Source organism: Dermacentor andersoni, chromosome 2 (genome assembly GCF_023375885.2).
Source record: "Dermacentor andersoni chromosome 2, qqDerAnde1_hic_scaffold, whole genome shotgun sequence".
In the NCBI taxonomy this organism is placed as follows: domain Eukaryota; kingdom Metazoa; phylum Arthropoda; class Arachnida; order Ixodida; family Ixodidae; genus Dermacentor; species Dermacentor andersoni.
Window position 1 is genome coordinate 123,770,291 of NC_092815.1, and position 17,793 is coordinate 123,788,083.

A 17,793-nucleotide genomic window follows, 5' to 3' on the forward strand; every position below is an offset into this window, starting at 1 on the left:
TATTGAAATCATCCATACAGCACACAGAACAGCATACATTGCAATAAAAAAAGCTCAAAACAAGCATCCAAACCATCAATAAAGCATTGCATGCCCCCGATCGGAAGTATATGCTACAGCCGAATATGCTCGCCAAGCGAGAAACGAGGCGCGACATGCGAAGTAGCGGGAGCAAGGCGTTTGACCACAAGTGCTGCTTTCCCCTTCTGAGAGGATGCAACAGAAATTTGTAGAGAAATGATGTTGGTGTGAGTGACTGCCGTACAAGCGCGTGAAACTGCAGCTAAGTGTCAGACAAGCCGAAGAAGCCGAACGGTGAAAGCAGCAACGCGACAATGTGAGATGGCAACGTAGAGAGGAGGCTGAAGATCACGGACAGTGGCTTTGCCACACGTTTACTTCACACTGTGGCTCGTCATGTCTTGCGAGAAATCTGACCCCTCCGATTGTATAACTTAATGCATTGCCAAGCGTGCAGCAGGCTTTCACCTTCATGTGTTACCGGAATGTAACATGCTGCCAAACTTTTATTCGCTGTGAGGTAATTCATATGTGCAATTCAAGCTATAGTCATTAATCGCTGCAAATATAAATTGATGCAAGTCAGCTATGCAAATTAGCTGATGACATGTTTTTAGGTTGTGCCTCATTGTGCTTGTTTAGTGAAACCTGACTTTTGTGCTGTACTGCAGATCGGAAAACGGCAAGGCTGCCGAGGTGAAGTCCAACGCCACCAAGAATGCAACAGGTAAGCTAGCAGTTGTTCAGTGGCCTCAGTAGTGGCCATGCCAAAGGTTTGGGCAGGCATAGATTATAATGCAGGTTACTTTAGTAAGTTACTGAATTTTTATTCAGTTGCACGGTGTGGGCTTTGGGAGTCATGGCCTCGTAGCCTGGCGTGAACTGTCTATCGCTCTCTAGCCTACGTCACTGGGACATCTCATAACGGGGCCTATGCTGCTAGGGCATAACATGGAGGCTGACCGGGCCCACGCTGTCGTCCAAGCTTTCTTGACAAGGTTTACTTTTTTAGTGATGAGTACGAGGTCAAGAGGTTGGAGGAATGGAACAGGGAGTTTATTTACATAGGAGAGGCAAGCTTATTTACAGAACAAGGGGTACTCGTACTGGCCAGAGCACAGAGTGTAGTATATCGTTCTCGTAGCATAAGCTACAAGTCAGACCAGACTTCATCTTTCTGGGAGAGCATGTTGGGACGCATTAGCAGATACACCTTGCATCGAAGGTGTCCGTTTTTCAAACAATTGTCTTCCCTAGGTGATTAGACCAGGGAATCTGATGACTGTGTCATCAGATGGCCAATCATAATCATTGAACTGCTCGCAAAATCCCTCGTATGACATCGGACTCCACCTCCATTATTACGCAATCGCCCCCCGCATATGGCACAACCACGTGGCAATCTGGACACCTGATATAGATGCCATTTCCATGGAAGACGTTGGCCCCTTGCATCATTTGGTGGGCGCGGCTTATGATGGTCAGTTTGCAGCAACCTGGGGAGCCTTGCCTTGCTGGTGGTGGTTATCACATTTACAAAACCCGGTGGTCGTTGTCACCTTGAACGTAGCTTCTTTGTTGACCCATCACAGTCTGTGACAGGCTTCGTCGTCTGGGCAATGCTGGTGGGACGTATTGTAAGCTTCACAAAGCTGATTTGTCTCAGGAAAGCAGGGGAGGCCCACAGGTGCCTCCCCTGCTGCTCCCGCCAGCCAATCATAACAATAGCCACTCATCCACCTCTGTCTTGGTGTTGTCCAAACTTACCTATCAAGACATGAACGAGCATCATTCTCGGGCAACATCTTCCATTGAGCTCATTTTCGCAGGGGTGGAATGCAAAGACCCTCATGTACTTGTATTTAGGTGCGTTCAACACCTGACGTTCAAAATTTAATCCAGAGCTCTCCACTGCAGTGTAGCTTATAACCCACTGCGCCACTTTCAGTGTGTTAAACCCCACAATTTATTTTATTTTATAAAATGGCTTCTTAGTTATGGTATAAAAACAGCACTAGGTTTGTTTCTGACTTTGCAGGGTCCTATTAATAGCTTTGGTTGCTTTCACCAAGGCTTAATATTTAATGTCATCGTGTTAGTGAACGTGTTATAAACTGGTTTCCTGGAGCATTGATGCAGAATTTCACTAAGAGAACATTGAATAGTGAATAAACCTGGTGCTGCCACAGGGTGCTGGTAAATATCTTGGTTTATTTTATGTACGGCATCTGCCCTCAAGTTGGAACTGAAGAAAAATATGAAGATACAGTCTGGAGTAGCTAATGAGGAACATTTACTACGTGCAGAGGTTGTTTGGGTTGGAAAACAAGGAAATGAAGTATGGGTGCTAGGACAATTCTCAAGTAGAGTTGTAGATTTTGCAAAATGTACGGCCAAGGCTAGATAATTGGTAATTGTCACTAAAGGTCTGTTACATTTTAAAATGAGCAACAGCTCAGCCTGGTAACTTTTAGGGACTTCCCACACTAAGAGCATGCCAGTTTACAATCTTTGTACTGTATCATATGTCTTTTCAGTTGGTGGGTGAATGTGAGACTATTGTCAGGTACCTATATTGAGTACAAAAGCAGATGGCGAAAGAGTTAGTATTATACCACATCTCCACCACAACATATAAAAAGATAAAAAATGTTTTGCCTTTATTGTCTCCACTGGTAATATTTCTTTGCTGCTCGCCAGCAGAGGTGCACCCATAGCAATCTCTGCCAATTTATATGAATATAGAATGTAGTCCGCAGTGATTGGGTCGGTTAGCCATGGGGGCTCGGGAATTGTTCTCGTTTAATGTATGTTCTGCATTGCTCCTGTGTTTCGGAAGCACTTTTCTTGTTCATTTGGCACGTACTATAAGATCGTATACTTCAAATGCACAGTGACATTCTCATCTGTCCACCTTTATTATTGTTGTGGTTATAGTGTTTCTGATGCAGACAGAATGAAAGGGAATGGATATTCAGGTTGCACTTAATTCTGTAGCATCTCCACAGCACTACATTGGCCTAAAAACAGAAACAGGACGACGACACTGAAACCAGTTCACTTCAATGCCATTAAGACGATTCATTTCAGTTCATGGATCACAAATCAAGAAGTCCAGGAGATGGTCCATTGCCTGATTAAGGCATTTCCTTTGCCAGAAAAGACAACTAGCAGTTCATGGACATGAGGAACCGAGCTCACCTGCTGCAATGGCAATTGGTCAATTAAACTGCCGCTTAAGGCTGCCTTGTATAAGATGCTGATATCAAATGTTCTGTTTTGTTGTGATTGTGTTTTCATTGTCGATACTGTCTACACATTGCAGTTTAGGTGTGTTAAATGTTGAAGCTGGTATAGTGCTATGTTTGCTCCTGCCTGTCTTGTTCAATTTGTCTTTATTATTCATGTCTTAAATGGTTTTAATAATAAGGCACAGGCTCAGCAGCCCTCTAACAACTCTAAGCAAGTTCCACTGCAGTGTGTCCCAATGCCACTGTGCACTGCTCAGTAATTCTTGTCACTTTCTGCTGCTGCAAGCGAGCAAATTCATCCTATGTGGCAGTTTGGGTTATTGGTGGCATTGTGAAATTCGTAGTTCTCTGGCCCATCATAAGAATGAGTCAGAAGCAACTCCAAACACGTACCCCTAGACAATGGAACAAGTAGGTGGTACTACGTATTGCGACGACCACAAATTTTTGTGTTGATTTCGGTTTCAATGGAGGCATATAGTTTGTCTATGCATCAAGTACACTTGAGCTCAGAGATGAGTATAGAGGCAACTTGCAACTTACTGGCGTAAGCCTTGGAAGCTGTAGAGTTAGCTAATGTACTCTTCTGCACTCTCCATCTGAAAGCACAGCTCACTGGCTCATTTCAAGCTTCTTTGCCGGCCTAATTTCAGTTAACAAAGTGATTAAGTAGAAAAATAAAATTACTTTTTTTTTTTTTAGATTGCACCATATGGTGTAACATTGTTGTGACCTGTCATGGTTGCTTAGTGGCTATGGTGTTGGGCTGTTAAGCACGAGGTCGCGGGATCGAATCCCGGCCATGGCAGCTGCATTTTGATGGGGGCAAAATGTGAAAACACCCGTGTCACATGACAAGTTAAAGAACCCCAGGTGGTCCAAATTTCCAGAGTCCCCACTACAGCGTACCTCACAACCAGATCATGGTTGTGGTATGTAAAACCTCATTTAATTTAATTTTTAAATTTAGCATAGTGGTGGAGCATTACAGCCATGCATTTCTTGGTTGGAACAACTAAGGTCATGTTAGACGCAAGGAGCCTTCTTGAGCATTGCTCAGGTAAACATTCGTTAAGTTGTACAGTCGAGCCCACTTATAACGATATCAGTTTTAACAATATATTGATTATAACAATGAGAAGCTGCTGCTCCATCAACTTTTGTACGTTTTCCATGGTGAAATAACCTGCTTGCTACAGTGCCCTGACGTCACATGATTGGTTATAACGATGAGGTCTGGCTGCTAGGTGTCTGAGCTGAAAGGTAGTGAAATGCAAAATCCTTGAAAAGAAAAAGGAAAGAAAACTAGAATCGAGCCACTGCATGATGGCCCGCTGCTCCAACAGCTGCTGCGCGCTCATTTTCCAGCCTTCTCCGGGCAACTCTCTCCTTTCGCCCTTTCACCCCTCCAAACACTAATGAGCTGCACCAATAGCGCTACGCCGTGCCAACTGCACTGCTCGAATTTTGCTCGCTGGCTCCTCATTCAGCGCAGTTCTGCAAACAGCTTAATCGCTCGCATTCGTCTTTGTTGGTCGCGGCGTTCCTGGCAACGTGGTTTCTCAGCCTCGTTTGACTCTTGTGGGAGATACGGGGGTTCTCCTCCGTACTCTTGGGACAAAGGAACGACAACACAGTAGTGCAAACAGTCACAAGGGCATTTATTGCACCTTTCATAGATCCATGCCTGCTAGCCGAGTTCATATCCCCAAAACATGCCGATAGGCGCGCGACAAATCTAGAAGTCAGACTCACCGCGTCCTCGCGAGCGAATATGTTCGCTCCATGCTGGATCCCAACGCCTGGTCGTTCGCGTGTATAGTCACGCGAATCGTGGCGCGTTCCAAGGCGGCCACGCGAGGCGGTCTCGCAGATGCATCGGTCGCCGCGCGCTCGCGGGAGACGTCCTCCGCCGCGCGCCGACCCGCCGGGAAAGAGCGGGTCGCTCCACCCGCGGCACGGCACGTCCGTCGCGCTCGCTTCCCGAACCCAAAGAGCCCAAGCGCCTTCCCTTTCGGCGCCCGAGTAACCCCGCCGCGACAGTCGCGCCATCTCTCGCACCGCGCTTGTACCACGCCGCGGGCGCCGCGTGTGCGGCGAAGCCGCACTACAGGAGACGCGCTATGCGGGAAAAACATCAGGGGAGGCGCGAGGGTCGCGCAACCCCACATCCCCCCAACCTTAAATCACTTCTTATTCCGGCGAAACATGTCACACGGTCTAACATTAACCCGTGCTTCGCGAACAAGATAGTACATGCAACAGTGGCCGCGCTGAGGAAATGTCCGCACGCTGTCCATAACATGCGAGCCGACTGTCCTTGGGGTACACCGCTGGCGTCCGCCGGTCACAGCAGCAGCTTTGCAGACTCGACGGCATCATTCCAGGCCAGGACTCCGGAGACGACGACGCAGTAGTCGGTACGAGCAAGCGTCGCTCGCGCCGACGCGCCCTGCTGGCAAGAGCCGCCGTAGCTGTTGGTGACCGCTGGCTCCTTTGTCCGCCGCCGAGGGTTGTGAGCTGGATGCAGGAGGCCGCCGAAGTCGCTGCGCCGAACTGGCCACAGCATCACCATCGCCCGGGGTGACTCGATCGTAGTCCGGGGCAGCCGCGCAGACGATGTGCAGGTGACAGCCAGCCAGGGGTGACTCCAATCACGCTGCGTACACTCAAAACACTCGGCAAACACTAAAGTAGTGCAAGGGAGAGGAATTCTGCATGCGCATCGCCCACGTGGTACGATGTTCAACTCGGCTAGCAAAAGATCGGGCAGCTACTCAGATGCTAAGTTCACGTGAACGAAGCTCGCTTCCTTGAGCCGAACGAGTAATTTCAATTCGTGCGAGGCTAAATAGAATGAGGGAAGCAAATTGCAACGCCTCAACGCCACGGTCAACCAGGTTGTGTCCCTCCACGTGCGACAGGCAGCTTCGTAAAGCCTTAGGCCTAAATCGTCGCTACTCTGACAACAACCGGCATCCAAAAACAACACCCAAAATGGGCGCAAAACAGGCAGCCGCGAGGAGACGTTAGCTCTGTGAGGTGGTCCTACTCCGCTCGGTGCACACAGCATCCGAGTTGACGGCGCCCACCGTCCCAGACGGTGTCGGAGCGCCCGGTGCCAGGCCGCAATACCAGTCAGCCCGTCGTGGCACCCGTGGCCCGCGGCCACCCGGCTCCCAGAGCCGCGACTTCATCCGAGTCAAAGAGATAGAAGAAGCTATTTACATAAGAAATTCGGACCACCCACGAGGCTTCCGTACTCACTCGCTTCAGGCTTGCCACTGCTCCGCGGGCGCTCAGCCTCGCTCTCCCAGGATACAGACCACGTGGCTCTCGTACCGACGAATGTCATTAAAAAAAAACACTTGCGAAAAGGCTTAGCATGTTGACAAGTCCAAACACACTACAGCCACCGTCGCCTCTCTCAAGAAAGCACGCCGCCGACGCTAGCGATCAAAATCCACGCTAGGCCTACGCTTCGGTTCAAACAAAGCTCTCGAACGAAGCAAAACTGTTTAACTCTATCGTCCGATGCCCCAAGAGCCCCACGTTGGGCGCCAGATGTGGGAGATACGGGGTTCTCCTCCTCCGTACTCTTGGGACAAAGGAACGACAACACAGTAGTGCAAACAGTCACAAGGGCATTTATTGCACCTTTCATAGATCAATGCCTGCTAGCCGAGTTGCTATCCCCAAAACATGCCGATAGGCGCGCGACAAATCTAGAAGTTCGACTCACCGCGTCCTCGCGAGCGAATATGTTCGCTCCATGCTGGATCCCAACGCCTGGTCGTTCGCGTGTATAGTCACGCGAATCGTGGCGCGTTCCAAGGCGGCCACGCGAGGCGGTCTCGCAGATGCATCGGTCGCCGCGCGCTCGCGGGAGACGTCCTCCGCCGCGCGCCGACCCGCCGGGAAAGAGGGTCGCTCCACCCGCGGCACGGCACGTCCGTGCTGCTCGCTGTCTCCCCCCAAGAGCCCAAGCGCCTTCCCTTTCGGCGCCCGAGTAACCCCGCCGCGACAGTCGCGCCATCTCTCGCACCGCGCTTGTACCACGCCGCGGGCGCCGCGTGTGCGGCGAAGCCGCACTACAGGAGACGCGCTATGCGGGAAAAACATCAGGGGAGGCGCGAGGGTCGCGCAACCCCACACTCTCCACCGAAACAGAAGATGGCTGATCCGCCCGCTGATCATCAGCAATGCACAACGCTGCCGGTGAAAAGAAAGCGCACAGCTGCAGATTTGGAAGCTAAGTGCGTCTAACCGATGAGGCAATCGTCGCAGACGTGCTTGCATAGGATAGTCACCGCAACAATGGCAGCAATGACGCGGTAAGGCAGGCTGCCTCATTGTTGCCCTCACAGGAGGCCTGGCAGATGATTCAGTCCCTCCAGGGCTTTGTTTTCGGGAGGAACCTTTTGCTGCATTACACGGAGCACCTGGATGCCTTGGAGAAAGACTTCTGCGAGGTTCGCGTAAAGCGTGCAATGCTGACGGACATAGGGTTTTCTCGTGCAAGCCAGTGAGGAGTACGTGGCGAAATGTTTGTGGCGATCTTGCCTCGGAGTTTCTTCAGGATTTCTAAAGCTGACAGGCTGCTGCGGCAACCTTCTCGCATTTTTTAAAAAGCCCCTTTTGGGGCCACCAAAGGCGATGCTTCGGTGGTGCTCGCATATCGCTTTCCACCCGTGACCCCTCTTTGCCGTTACTATAGCAGTGCCGTCCTTTAACGCCGACGACTGCAGCTTTTTACATGAGATCGGAGCCTCCGGGAAAGAGTGAAACGAGTGAAGACAATCAGCAGCCCAATGGAGGAAGGCGGTGGGGAGGGGCACTGGCCTCCCAACCATTAGTTTTCTCGCACCAGCTCTGCCGTCCCCCTATTTTGATTTTGTCATGCAAACTGGTTATGGCAATTATCAGTTACAATAATATCATTTTTGTGGCACTTGAATATTTTTGTAAGTTGGTTCAACTGTGACTGCAGTTTCTAGGTCGTGAACAAATGCATTGCAGTGGAGCAGCTTAGTGCAGTCATTCACTCGTGGCTGCTGGGCCTGTGTGGCTGATGCCGTAATAGATATAGGCAAAGAAGCCTGTGAATAAAGGCTCTTGCATAGGTAAAAGTTAGAGTAAGCGTGAAATTGGAAATTATAGAAATTAAAGTTCAAACAGAATAGAGTAGACTTCTGTTGGAACATGACGGGACCAACGAAATGGATAGAATTATCCAGCAGGTCAAATTAGGAAGCAGAAAAAACAACCAATGTCATGCCAATATCTAACACGCTCTAACAGTATCTAACAGTTTTCATGTGTTCAAAGCAGAAACTAAATGTAGAGATGGCAACAGAGCTAAAAAATACCAATCTGAAGTGCACCCAATTCTTTCACAAGAAAGTGGCAGTTTCCCCAAAAGGTGAAGCATCAATTGCAATAGCAAATTAGTAGACAGCTATCTGAGGTAAGGATGGTAGTTTTATCAGCTGTGTAAACTCGTAAGCGTTAGCTTGCTAACTAAATTAACAAGCATGGTGCCATGCATGCACAGACAAATAGAAACGCCTAACTCAATGAGCCTAACTCAATGAGCGAGAACACTCGCCGTCAGAATGCTGACGTGAAGAACATTGGCAGCAACGAGCGAATTAACCTTCGTGCTGCCTCTTGCGTCAATGCTGACTAAGTGGCGAAAACACAGTGCATACGAAGCTATCAGCCTTTGGATCACCTAGGCTTGGTACTCATCTCGGATTGCTTTCAAAATTGGGCCCGTGTGGCTGCGCTCAGCCACATCATATGCAGCGGCTGCTGGTCAACGTCAATCTGATGAAGCCCGAAGGTCCTGAGATGCGCACTGTCATTCTGCTATTGCGTAGTGCTTTAAGACATCTACGGGAAACCGGATATGAAATCGAGCTGGTAGGCGACACTGGAATATGATACCACCAGTGCAAAACATGATGCTCACCTGGCGCATGAGCAGGGAACAGTGGTTCGTTTGGGTTATTGCCTATTAAAGCATGTAGTATGCTTTAAAGGGCACTATGCCCCAGGTGCTGTCAAACAGAAAGGTGAAGCTTATCGCAATAGGGTTGCCGGCAATGCTGTGAATGCGCCATGCGAAGACCCTGGAGATTTGCTGATACTGCAGTAGGAAATTGAGTGTGCACCAATGTTTCACGTGAGGCCGGTGGGCGAGTACAGCGGGAAAGCTGCTATGGCAGGCAGCTACGGTTCTTGATCACATGCCGCTTCGCGCCTTTTCTTGTTTACATGGCCATGAAAACAGAAGCGCGACATCACCACGTACACGGGCCAGGGAAACGGGGTCCGAATAAAGCACTCGCACTAATCGCCCATAACCGACAGACGTGCGGTGACTTCGTCCTTACATTATGATGCTGAAACCCTGGAAGGAGACTGCCGTCCGCGCAACCGATCATGCACAGACTATGCTGTCAGTGCAGCATCATTGCAAGCACTGCTGCCCGAGTCATAGGCCACACGACAGTCCAATTATCTGCACGAAGCAGCCGACACCAACACTCCCGACCGAATGCGCAAGCAGGAAGATATCCTGTACCTCTGGACGTCTCCCGAACAACTGGTCCCGGTTACACACAAGGCGTTTAGCCTTGAGTAAGGGGATAAAACACAACACAGCAAAACGAACTGCCAGCTAGACAACCACAGCCGAAGAAATCGCCATTACTCTTGCTCCTCTCACGACTGTCACCACAGCATGAAGGCCGACCACCACCGGCAAAGCAGCTTTTGAAACAGCAGCCCCAAGTACAACTTACCTACCGCATCGAGGCCTTCTAAAGCATTTGTCTTCAGCGACAAAACGTACTCCAGCTGCTACAACAGTCGCCACAGGGATGGCTGTAGTACTGTTGAGACACTGTGTACAGCCACCTTGGTTTAGAACAGGCCAACGCGAGCGCTGCTACTCTGTCGAGGACTGCACAATCTCGACCCGGCCATATGCACCTGCACTGAGGTTTTCGACCATAAAGCTCACCTTCAACGACCAGCAGAGCTATTTCCCACCAACTACACTGCAAAGTCTGCCACCGCCAGATATGCCTGACAACTTATTCAAAAACGACTGAAAGTGTGTAACTCTACCTCTACTGTCGTGATCTACCATGTACCGTCGTGCCGATCTACCAGCGGACACCTTTGTGGGACCTACATTTACAACCAGAACGACATGGACAACCTGCTCATCATGAACAGGTCCAAAAAATATAATGAAAGAAACTTCTCTGGCGACTCTTCCTGTCATCTGCCCCGTTGCATGATTTTGGGGCTTCTGTTCCAGCCTGGTCAGACGCCAGCAGCAACCACTTCGCCACCGTAGCCAGTATGTAAGGCTGTTGTTGACTTGGAATGCGATGATTAGAACAGCTACTATTCAAGCCAATTCGACCACCGCCAGCTGGAAAACTTTATACGTAAGAGGGGGGCAAACAATCTAGCCGATGGAAAATGTATCACACAGTCGCTGTTTGGCGATGTACTGAACATTGGTGCCAACAGTGTTTTCCGGCAGCATATGAACCGGTAAAAGAGAAGTGCAGCTGTATTGGGTCATTTTTTTGTGTTCTCAGTCGTGAACATTGGCGCCAGGAAATTGTACATAATGGTATCATATCAACAAGATTCTACTGTACAGTGTAGACTGCTTATAACGTAAGTTGCGGGAGTTGTAAAAAATCCACGCTTTAAGCGGTACCGCGTTACAACCAAAGCATGCTTCTTTCGGCTTTTGCCTATGCCAAACAGACCACCCACCTTTCAAACACAATTTATTACATGTTTCACTCACACACACATTCAACACAATCTCAACACAGCACAGTAACCAAGTTCTCCTGACAAGTGCGGCATCAGCGGAAGAACGCTGTTATTTTCGTCTGGCGATTTTTTTTTAACAACGCTTCGAACAATTTCATCCTCTTCAAGGCTTAAGCACTGAAGCGCTTTCTCACTCAAACTGTTCTTCGTGCAGTACATCTTCACTTTGCTGAAGTATTCCAAAGCGTCTTTGCACGAAACATCTGGGTCTGGCGTCGGGTCGACATAGTCGTCCGACTCTTCGGTTGCAAGCTCCACTCTACCACGCACCGCTGCAACGATCGCATCATCCGTGCTCGCTTCCTCGCAGACAGGAAGCTCCGACTCACCGGTATCGACATATTCTTGGAAGGTGTCTGTGGTGGAAACAAACTTGCTTTCAACGAGGCCAGACCACACGTCGTCGGTGTTGACCGCCTCATCGGCAACATTGCCGCTCGGCTCATAAGCGTCAAAAGCCTCTGCATTGTGCACGAAGCCCGCTTTGTTGAAGCACTTGCTTATTGTAGTGGCTTTTACCTGCCACCACGAAGTGGCAACCACATCAATTGCGCCCCTTAAATTCACATTAGAAGGCTGCTGCTGCTGCTGCATGCTCACCAAAACTCTTTCGCAGATGCGTTTTTTGTAAAGTGCCTCCTTTACTGTTGTGATGACACCCCGGTCGAGTGGCTGACATTTTGCAGTCGTGTTGGCAGGCAGAAACATTAACTTGACTGCAGTCAACTATGGCTTGATGTTGTGGGCTGTGCAATTGTTGAGAATGAGCACGACCTGTCGCTTCTCTGCCACCATGTCTTCATCAAACTTGCAAAGCCAGCTTGTGAACATGTCTTGCGTCATCCACGCCTTTTTGTTGGATTTGTATGTCACTGGCAGGCACTCTCGCTTTTTAAAGCAACATGGCCTCGCTGATTTTCCAATGACAAACAGGCGGCGCTTGTTGCTTCCATCCATGTTAGCGGAGAACAACACAGTTATGTGCTCTTTTGAGGCCTTGCGGCCAGAGCAGGCTTTGCCTCTCAGCGCAAGAATGCAGTTGGGAAAAAGGTTATAAAATAAGCCAGCTTCGTCGGCATTGTATACGTCTCTGTCCGTATACGTGGACAACACGGTTTCCAAATTTAAGCGAAGCCAGACTTCGATGGACTCGTCATTGACATCATCGATTTCACCGCACACCACTTTGCAGCTGATGCTATGGCGATCCTTGAATCGCTGGATCCATCCATTGAGTGGATTGAACTCGTTGTGGCCTAAAAGAGCACCAAGGGACTTGGCTTTTTTGTTGGAGCATGGGGCCACTCACTGGTATGCTCTGAGCCTTAACTTCACGGAACCGTCTGAAGAGTGCTGCGTTCATGTCTTCATACTTCGACATACCTATCTATTCTCTTCTGTGACAGGGAAGACTCATCTTGCTGCAGTTGCTGCCGCAATTTGTCCTTGTTCTTGTGTATGGTCGACACAGTTGTGTTGGAAATGCCGTATTTGGCTGCCACCGACCCCTTCCTCAGCCACCTTTCTATGTCCCTTATAATGCATTCCTTTGTCTCCAGCGATAAGGCATGCCTCTTTCTCACATCGCTTGAAGACTCTGCCAACGCCATGGTGAGAAAAGCCCGACAACACACGTGCACAGAAGACAACTACAACACAAGATCGCGCCGTGCACACACCAAATGCAACAAAGAGACTGAAAAAAAAAAAGTATGCTGTCACCGCTATCACTTCTATGCTACACACTGTGCAGCGCGCACCCTGATTGGACGCTGCTATAGTAACGAAAACACTCTCCCTCCTTCCTCTAAAGTCTCCCGCCCTTCTCCTCCTTTTTGTTTCGCTTTGCGCCGCTGGTCTCCACGCGCACACCCATGCTCCCCGTTTGCGCGCGTGCCAACCGTGCGGCCGGGCAGGCACGCCTCTGAGAAAAGGCTGTTTCATGGTCGCATGCTTAAAGGAACTGCGCTATAACCAGTATTCTGCATCGCGTGCCTACACAATAAACGGTCTGCCTCTACATTGAGTTTTATGGAAGACATATCGGTGATCAAAAAACCCACGCTATAATCGGTCCTGCGCTAAAAGCGGTTACATTATAAGTGGTCTGCACTGTATTGTGAACTGCCATTCTCGCTTGAAAAACTTGATTTGGTAGGCCAAAAATAAGCATTTGCTGCATGAGATGAGGCGAATTCACCATCTCCTGGAGCTGTTAAGACATACTACAGCCATCGGGTTCATGATTAAGGTCACTGTTTGGGTCAGGCAAGACCGTCCTGATTGACCAACTTTGAACTACGTATCTGGTGAGGTCCAGCTTTAGGATCAAAGGGTATGGCTTAGGCCCATAAGACTGTAGGGATGCTGGTGGGGGCCTTAGGTCAGGATCACGCCTTAACCAAAATATAGAATTAGCAACAGTTGAATTTTAAAAATTCCACTTTAATGAGACCGATATCTATGATGAAAATGTGGTTTACGAAGATAATGCAAATTTGGAGGTATAGAATGGTTTCAAACACAAGGAGAAATCGTTAGGAGGATCCAGCATTGTGTGTGATGCTCCTTTCTTTCTCATTGACCTGGCAATCACACAATCAGGCCAGGATGACTAGGTGGGAGAATACGAGACATGCCCCACGTTGTTTAATCTGTCCTTGAGTACTTTTTATGGTATAACATAGTCAATTTGCGTTAATATGATCATGACTGCACTGACAAAATTGATCGAATTATCCGACTGATCAAATTTAACAAAATGCAAGAAAAAAACAAATGCCAGGACACAATACTGGTCCATTTGGCCAACGCCTCATCTATTTTTTCGATGCCAGTGCAATCATTCATTGGTGTGCCTTACTTCAGTGAGTTGCCGCGATGCGACGCTACCCAGATTGTACGGCTGCTTGCGTCACATGTGCATCTGAGCTTGAGCCGCTGCTGTTCCGCTGGAGAAGCAGTAGACGTTCTGTCCCTGTGTCTTTCAGGTTATCACGCATCTGTCAGTCTTCCTGAGACTTCCATTGTGAGGCGCCACCCAGATGGCGCTCTCCCAAAGCAGGTGCAAATGCTAGCCGATGGGGGAGAGTAGGAAAGGATGATAGAGGAGGGTGGTGAACAGTCGGATCAGCCGGATCTAGCTGGCATTGAAAAAAACAGGAGGCGTTGATTTGGCATTATTTTCAAGATTCTAACACACCCCCAAGTCCAATGTGCCCAAAGTACAAAACTAGCACAGACGGGATAATAAAGCTCCTAAACAAAGTGGAAATCTTAAGCGCACCCAACCTTTTCGCAAGAGAAATGGCCAAGTGTCTAATATGTGTCGCACAACGGTGGCCGGTTTTCTAAATCAACTTTGCCACACAGCTTTAACTCTGCTTCGCCGTAATACATGCTTGTTGTGAAAAAAAGCATACGAGCGGCGGTTGTGGTTTCATGCTCGATTATGGCATGCAGATAAAATTTTGCCCCGATTTTCTTGAGAAAAATAAAGCCGTGTATTAAAATCGGCTTAATACCATAATCGTACATTGTGAGCTAGAGTCATTGCTTGAATATCTTCCTAGGGCAGGTCAAAAATAGACATTTTCAGTGGGAGGCGACTTGTGTTCATTGGATTCACTGTCCCCTAAGCTCCATCGATACAGGCACTGCCACTTTCGGATTCACCATAACAGACGGGTGTATGCGTGCTGACTGGTCAAGGTTGAATTATCCAGCAAAGGCCAATTTTATGATTGAACTAATAAAAGTTTTGGCCCATAGAAATGCATGGGCACAAGCTAGGACCTTTGGCTGGGATCGATTTAACAGGAGTCGATTAACAGAAGCGTACAGAATAACCAAATAAAACATAGCATCTGAAAATACAAAATTCCTGAGCTTTCGTTTTTATTCCTGTTTTGTGGCTTTGAGCATGGTGTTGCAAGGAGCCATCCCAACGTATCTTATGACTGCTTAGCGCACTAAACATAAAAATGTATTGGCGAATCATGGCTTTCTCGTCATTTATAAATGCAGGAGTTGGGACAGCAGCACAGCAGAAGCAAGCACCACTGCAGCTGCCCGACTTCTCGTTCCTGTTCAAGCCTGTTCGCTTCTCGCTCCTGTTTCCAGCCAAAAAAGTGTGAGCAAATCTTGCTTGAAACTCGGCAGCTGTACATCTGGGACAACTGTACCTTCTGCATGTGCTTCTCTTCTGTCTAATGCTGTTTTGTTATAACCTTTAAGTTGTGTAAGTTAAGAAACACCAAGTCGTCAAAATTCGTCTGGAGCCCTCCATTATGACATCTCTCATAACCCGCCGTGCAGTTTTGAGATTGAAACCCGACAGCTATCTTTTTAAAACGTTCATCTTATGCAATGTGTAATCTTATCCAATATTTCTTGACACACTGTGCTGTTCACAAGCTATGCCAAAGTGCAAACACCAAATCAAGTGCATTCGCTGTGTGAGAAATTTATGCAGTGATCTCACAATGATGAAGACAATGTGTAATGCTTGTCAAAACAAAGAAAGTTTCGCTTTTAAAAAGTTCAGGTTGTCTGCTTTTAGGCAACGTGTACCTGCATTTTTGTTAAATTACGGGAATTCGTTGCACTGCCCAGTATGATGTATTAATGTGGCATAGCGGGGTGTGGTTTGCTTTAAAAGTGTTAGCAGAGTATGTCAGGTGCATTGCATTTTGTGCAGCCTATTGCAGCATAGCATGCCAGTGTCTTTCTCTTGGCTGTGAGGTTGCGATGGTTGTCTGAGAAAGAAGTGTTGAAACCTCTAAACATTAAGGCAAACTTCTTTTGTAATGTGAAAGTCCCTTGTTTAGAAAGTTATTGCTATTTTTACTAGCTGCACAAGATCTTGAAGAACACAACTTTGGCATGGGGCCTACTTTGTCATATTTTTAGGGCTGCATTGCTAATGCAACGCTTTCAAATTTGGCGTTTAAAATGGCTAAGTTATTGTCATCCTCTGTCCAAAGAGACTGCTATATTGCAGCCGCCATGGTTGCTCAGCGCCCATTGGCGGCAAGAAGTTTGAGTCGCTCCCTCTCGCAAATGACATCACGGCCAGGACACCGCTCACTCTGGCTCTCTTGGCTGCCACGCACGCGCATGCGCAGGATATTGAATGGGCCAGTTGTACTTTCTGAAGAATGTTTCACCTGCTTTCTGCTGTAACACCTAAACTGCAGTTCTCTCTTTAAAGCCACGTGAATTGTGAAAATTTGCAGCATGGATATCGCAAGCTATGAAGCATTGAAGGAGCCTACTGCTTTTGCAGTGCAGAGCTGTGTTGTGCCTGTCTGTAAATTTTGCGTGAAAAAAAAAATGTCTGCAAATTAAGCATTGAAAGTTTCGTGTGATGCTCGCTCGAAATCTAACATAGTTATGGCACACATTGCATTTTACATGAAACAGTAATCTTGGTATTTCGTGTCAAATTTATAAAACCATGTTAGAAGGATACTGCCTGCTATGCTCTAATCAAGGTTCCTATTGCTCTGGTGAGTTGCTCTAGTAGAATGTGGCCACTGTGTTAATGTGCAAAAGGAACAGATGGGCGCAAATTTTGTATAAAAAATATTTGCTACTACTTTCACCGTTCTCCGAAATAAGCACAGACGAAAAAACATTATGCACGGTTGTTAAAATGACGGCATGTCATGTATAGTGTATTATACTTCATGAGTACCATCGTGGCAATCTTCCTGAAAGAAAAGTTTCGTGGTTAAGATTAAGGTCCAAGTCATTACAAGTGATGGAATGTTTCCTAGTGGCCTGCCGGAGCCTTTATCAACAACATGGCACATCCCTCTTGCAACAGAAGCAACCGACTATCATTACAGCATTCTGGCGAGGCATGCCTTGTTTGTAAAATCCATCCGTTCACTACAACTTCGATTAGAAATCGTGAAGCGTTTCTTTACAGCTCCAATTGCAATGCCTAAAGTATACACGAGGCACTAGAGTGCGGCTTAGCCTGCCTTGAAGAGGAAAATCTAAGTACCTTTTACATCATGTCTTGAACCTCCATGATTTATTTATACAAACTAAGAACTATTGACTTCATCAGTCCATAAAAGACCACCTTCTATACCCACCTCATAAAGAAGACTCCACAAGCCTCAAATCAATTCATGATTTTTTACCTTCTCTCGTGAATGATGATATCTTCAATGTGTCCCTTACTACTGAGGAATGAGGCTTCTGCTTTTTTCTGACAGTAGCTGTACGGTCTAAAATGCACATTTCGCCAAGAAATTTGGGTGAAGCAGCTATGACAGTTTACCCAAACATCCGTCATAACTGTTCCTCAAGCAACAAACACCTGTAAGTTGCTGAACCGAGTTGAACGTGTTGTAGTGAATAAGGAATAAATATTGGTCCATGCCTTTTCGTGGGTTGCAAACAGCTGAAAGCATTGATTAGCTTTACTTCAAATTGCTTACAATTAAATGGCAAAGAACAACCTAATCTTGAGAAGCAGTTCAAAAAGGAAATGGCTCCAGAAAAATCTAGACTGCAGTGTTAGTTCAGTTCTCGTGCTACTGCCGAACGCCCTTGTGATGCATTTCAAAAATCGATATATTACGATGAACCACTTGTCGTGAGCAAACAAGTTTTAGTGGATTGAAATCAAGGTAAG

The 17,793-nt window shown here is 47.6% G+C and overlaps 1 protein-coding gene across 3 annotated transcripts in view; it reads left to right on the forward strand.

The window, feature by feature from the left end:
- The window catches only part of LOC126541283 (uncharacterized), a 56,221-nt gene that overhangs the window by 17,198 nt on the left and 21,230 nt on the right, over positions 1 to 17,793 (forward strand). For all 3 annotated transcript variants that reach the window (XR_008614690.2, XM_050187991.3, XM_055076532.1), the window contains 2 exons: positions 693 to 748; positions 15,168 to 15,273. Coding sequence is in view for 2 of the 3 variants with exons in the window: in XM_050187991.3 (XP_050043948.1) it covers positions 693 to 748; positions 15,168 to 15,273 (162 nt within the window). In the remaining variant the exon portion in view is untranslated. The remainder of the gene's footprint in view (positions 1 to 692; positions 749 to 15,167; positions 15,274 to 17,793) is intronic.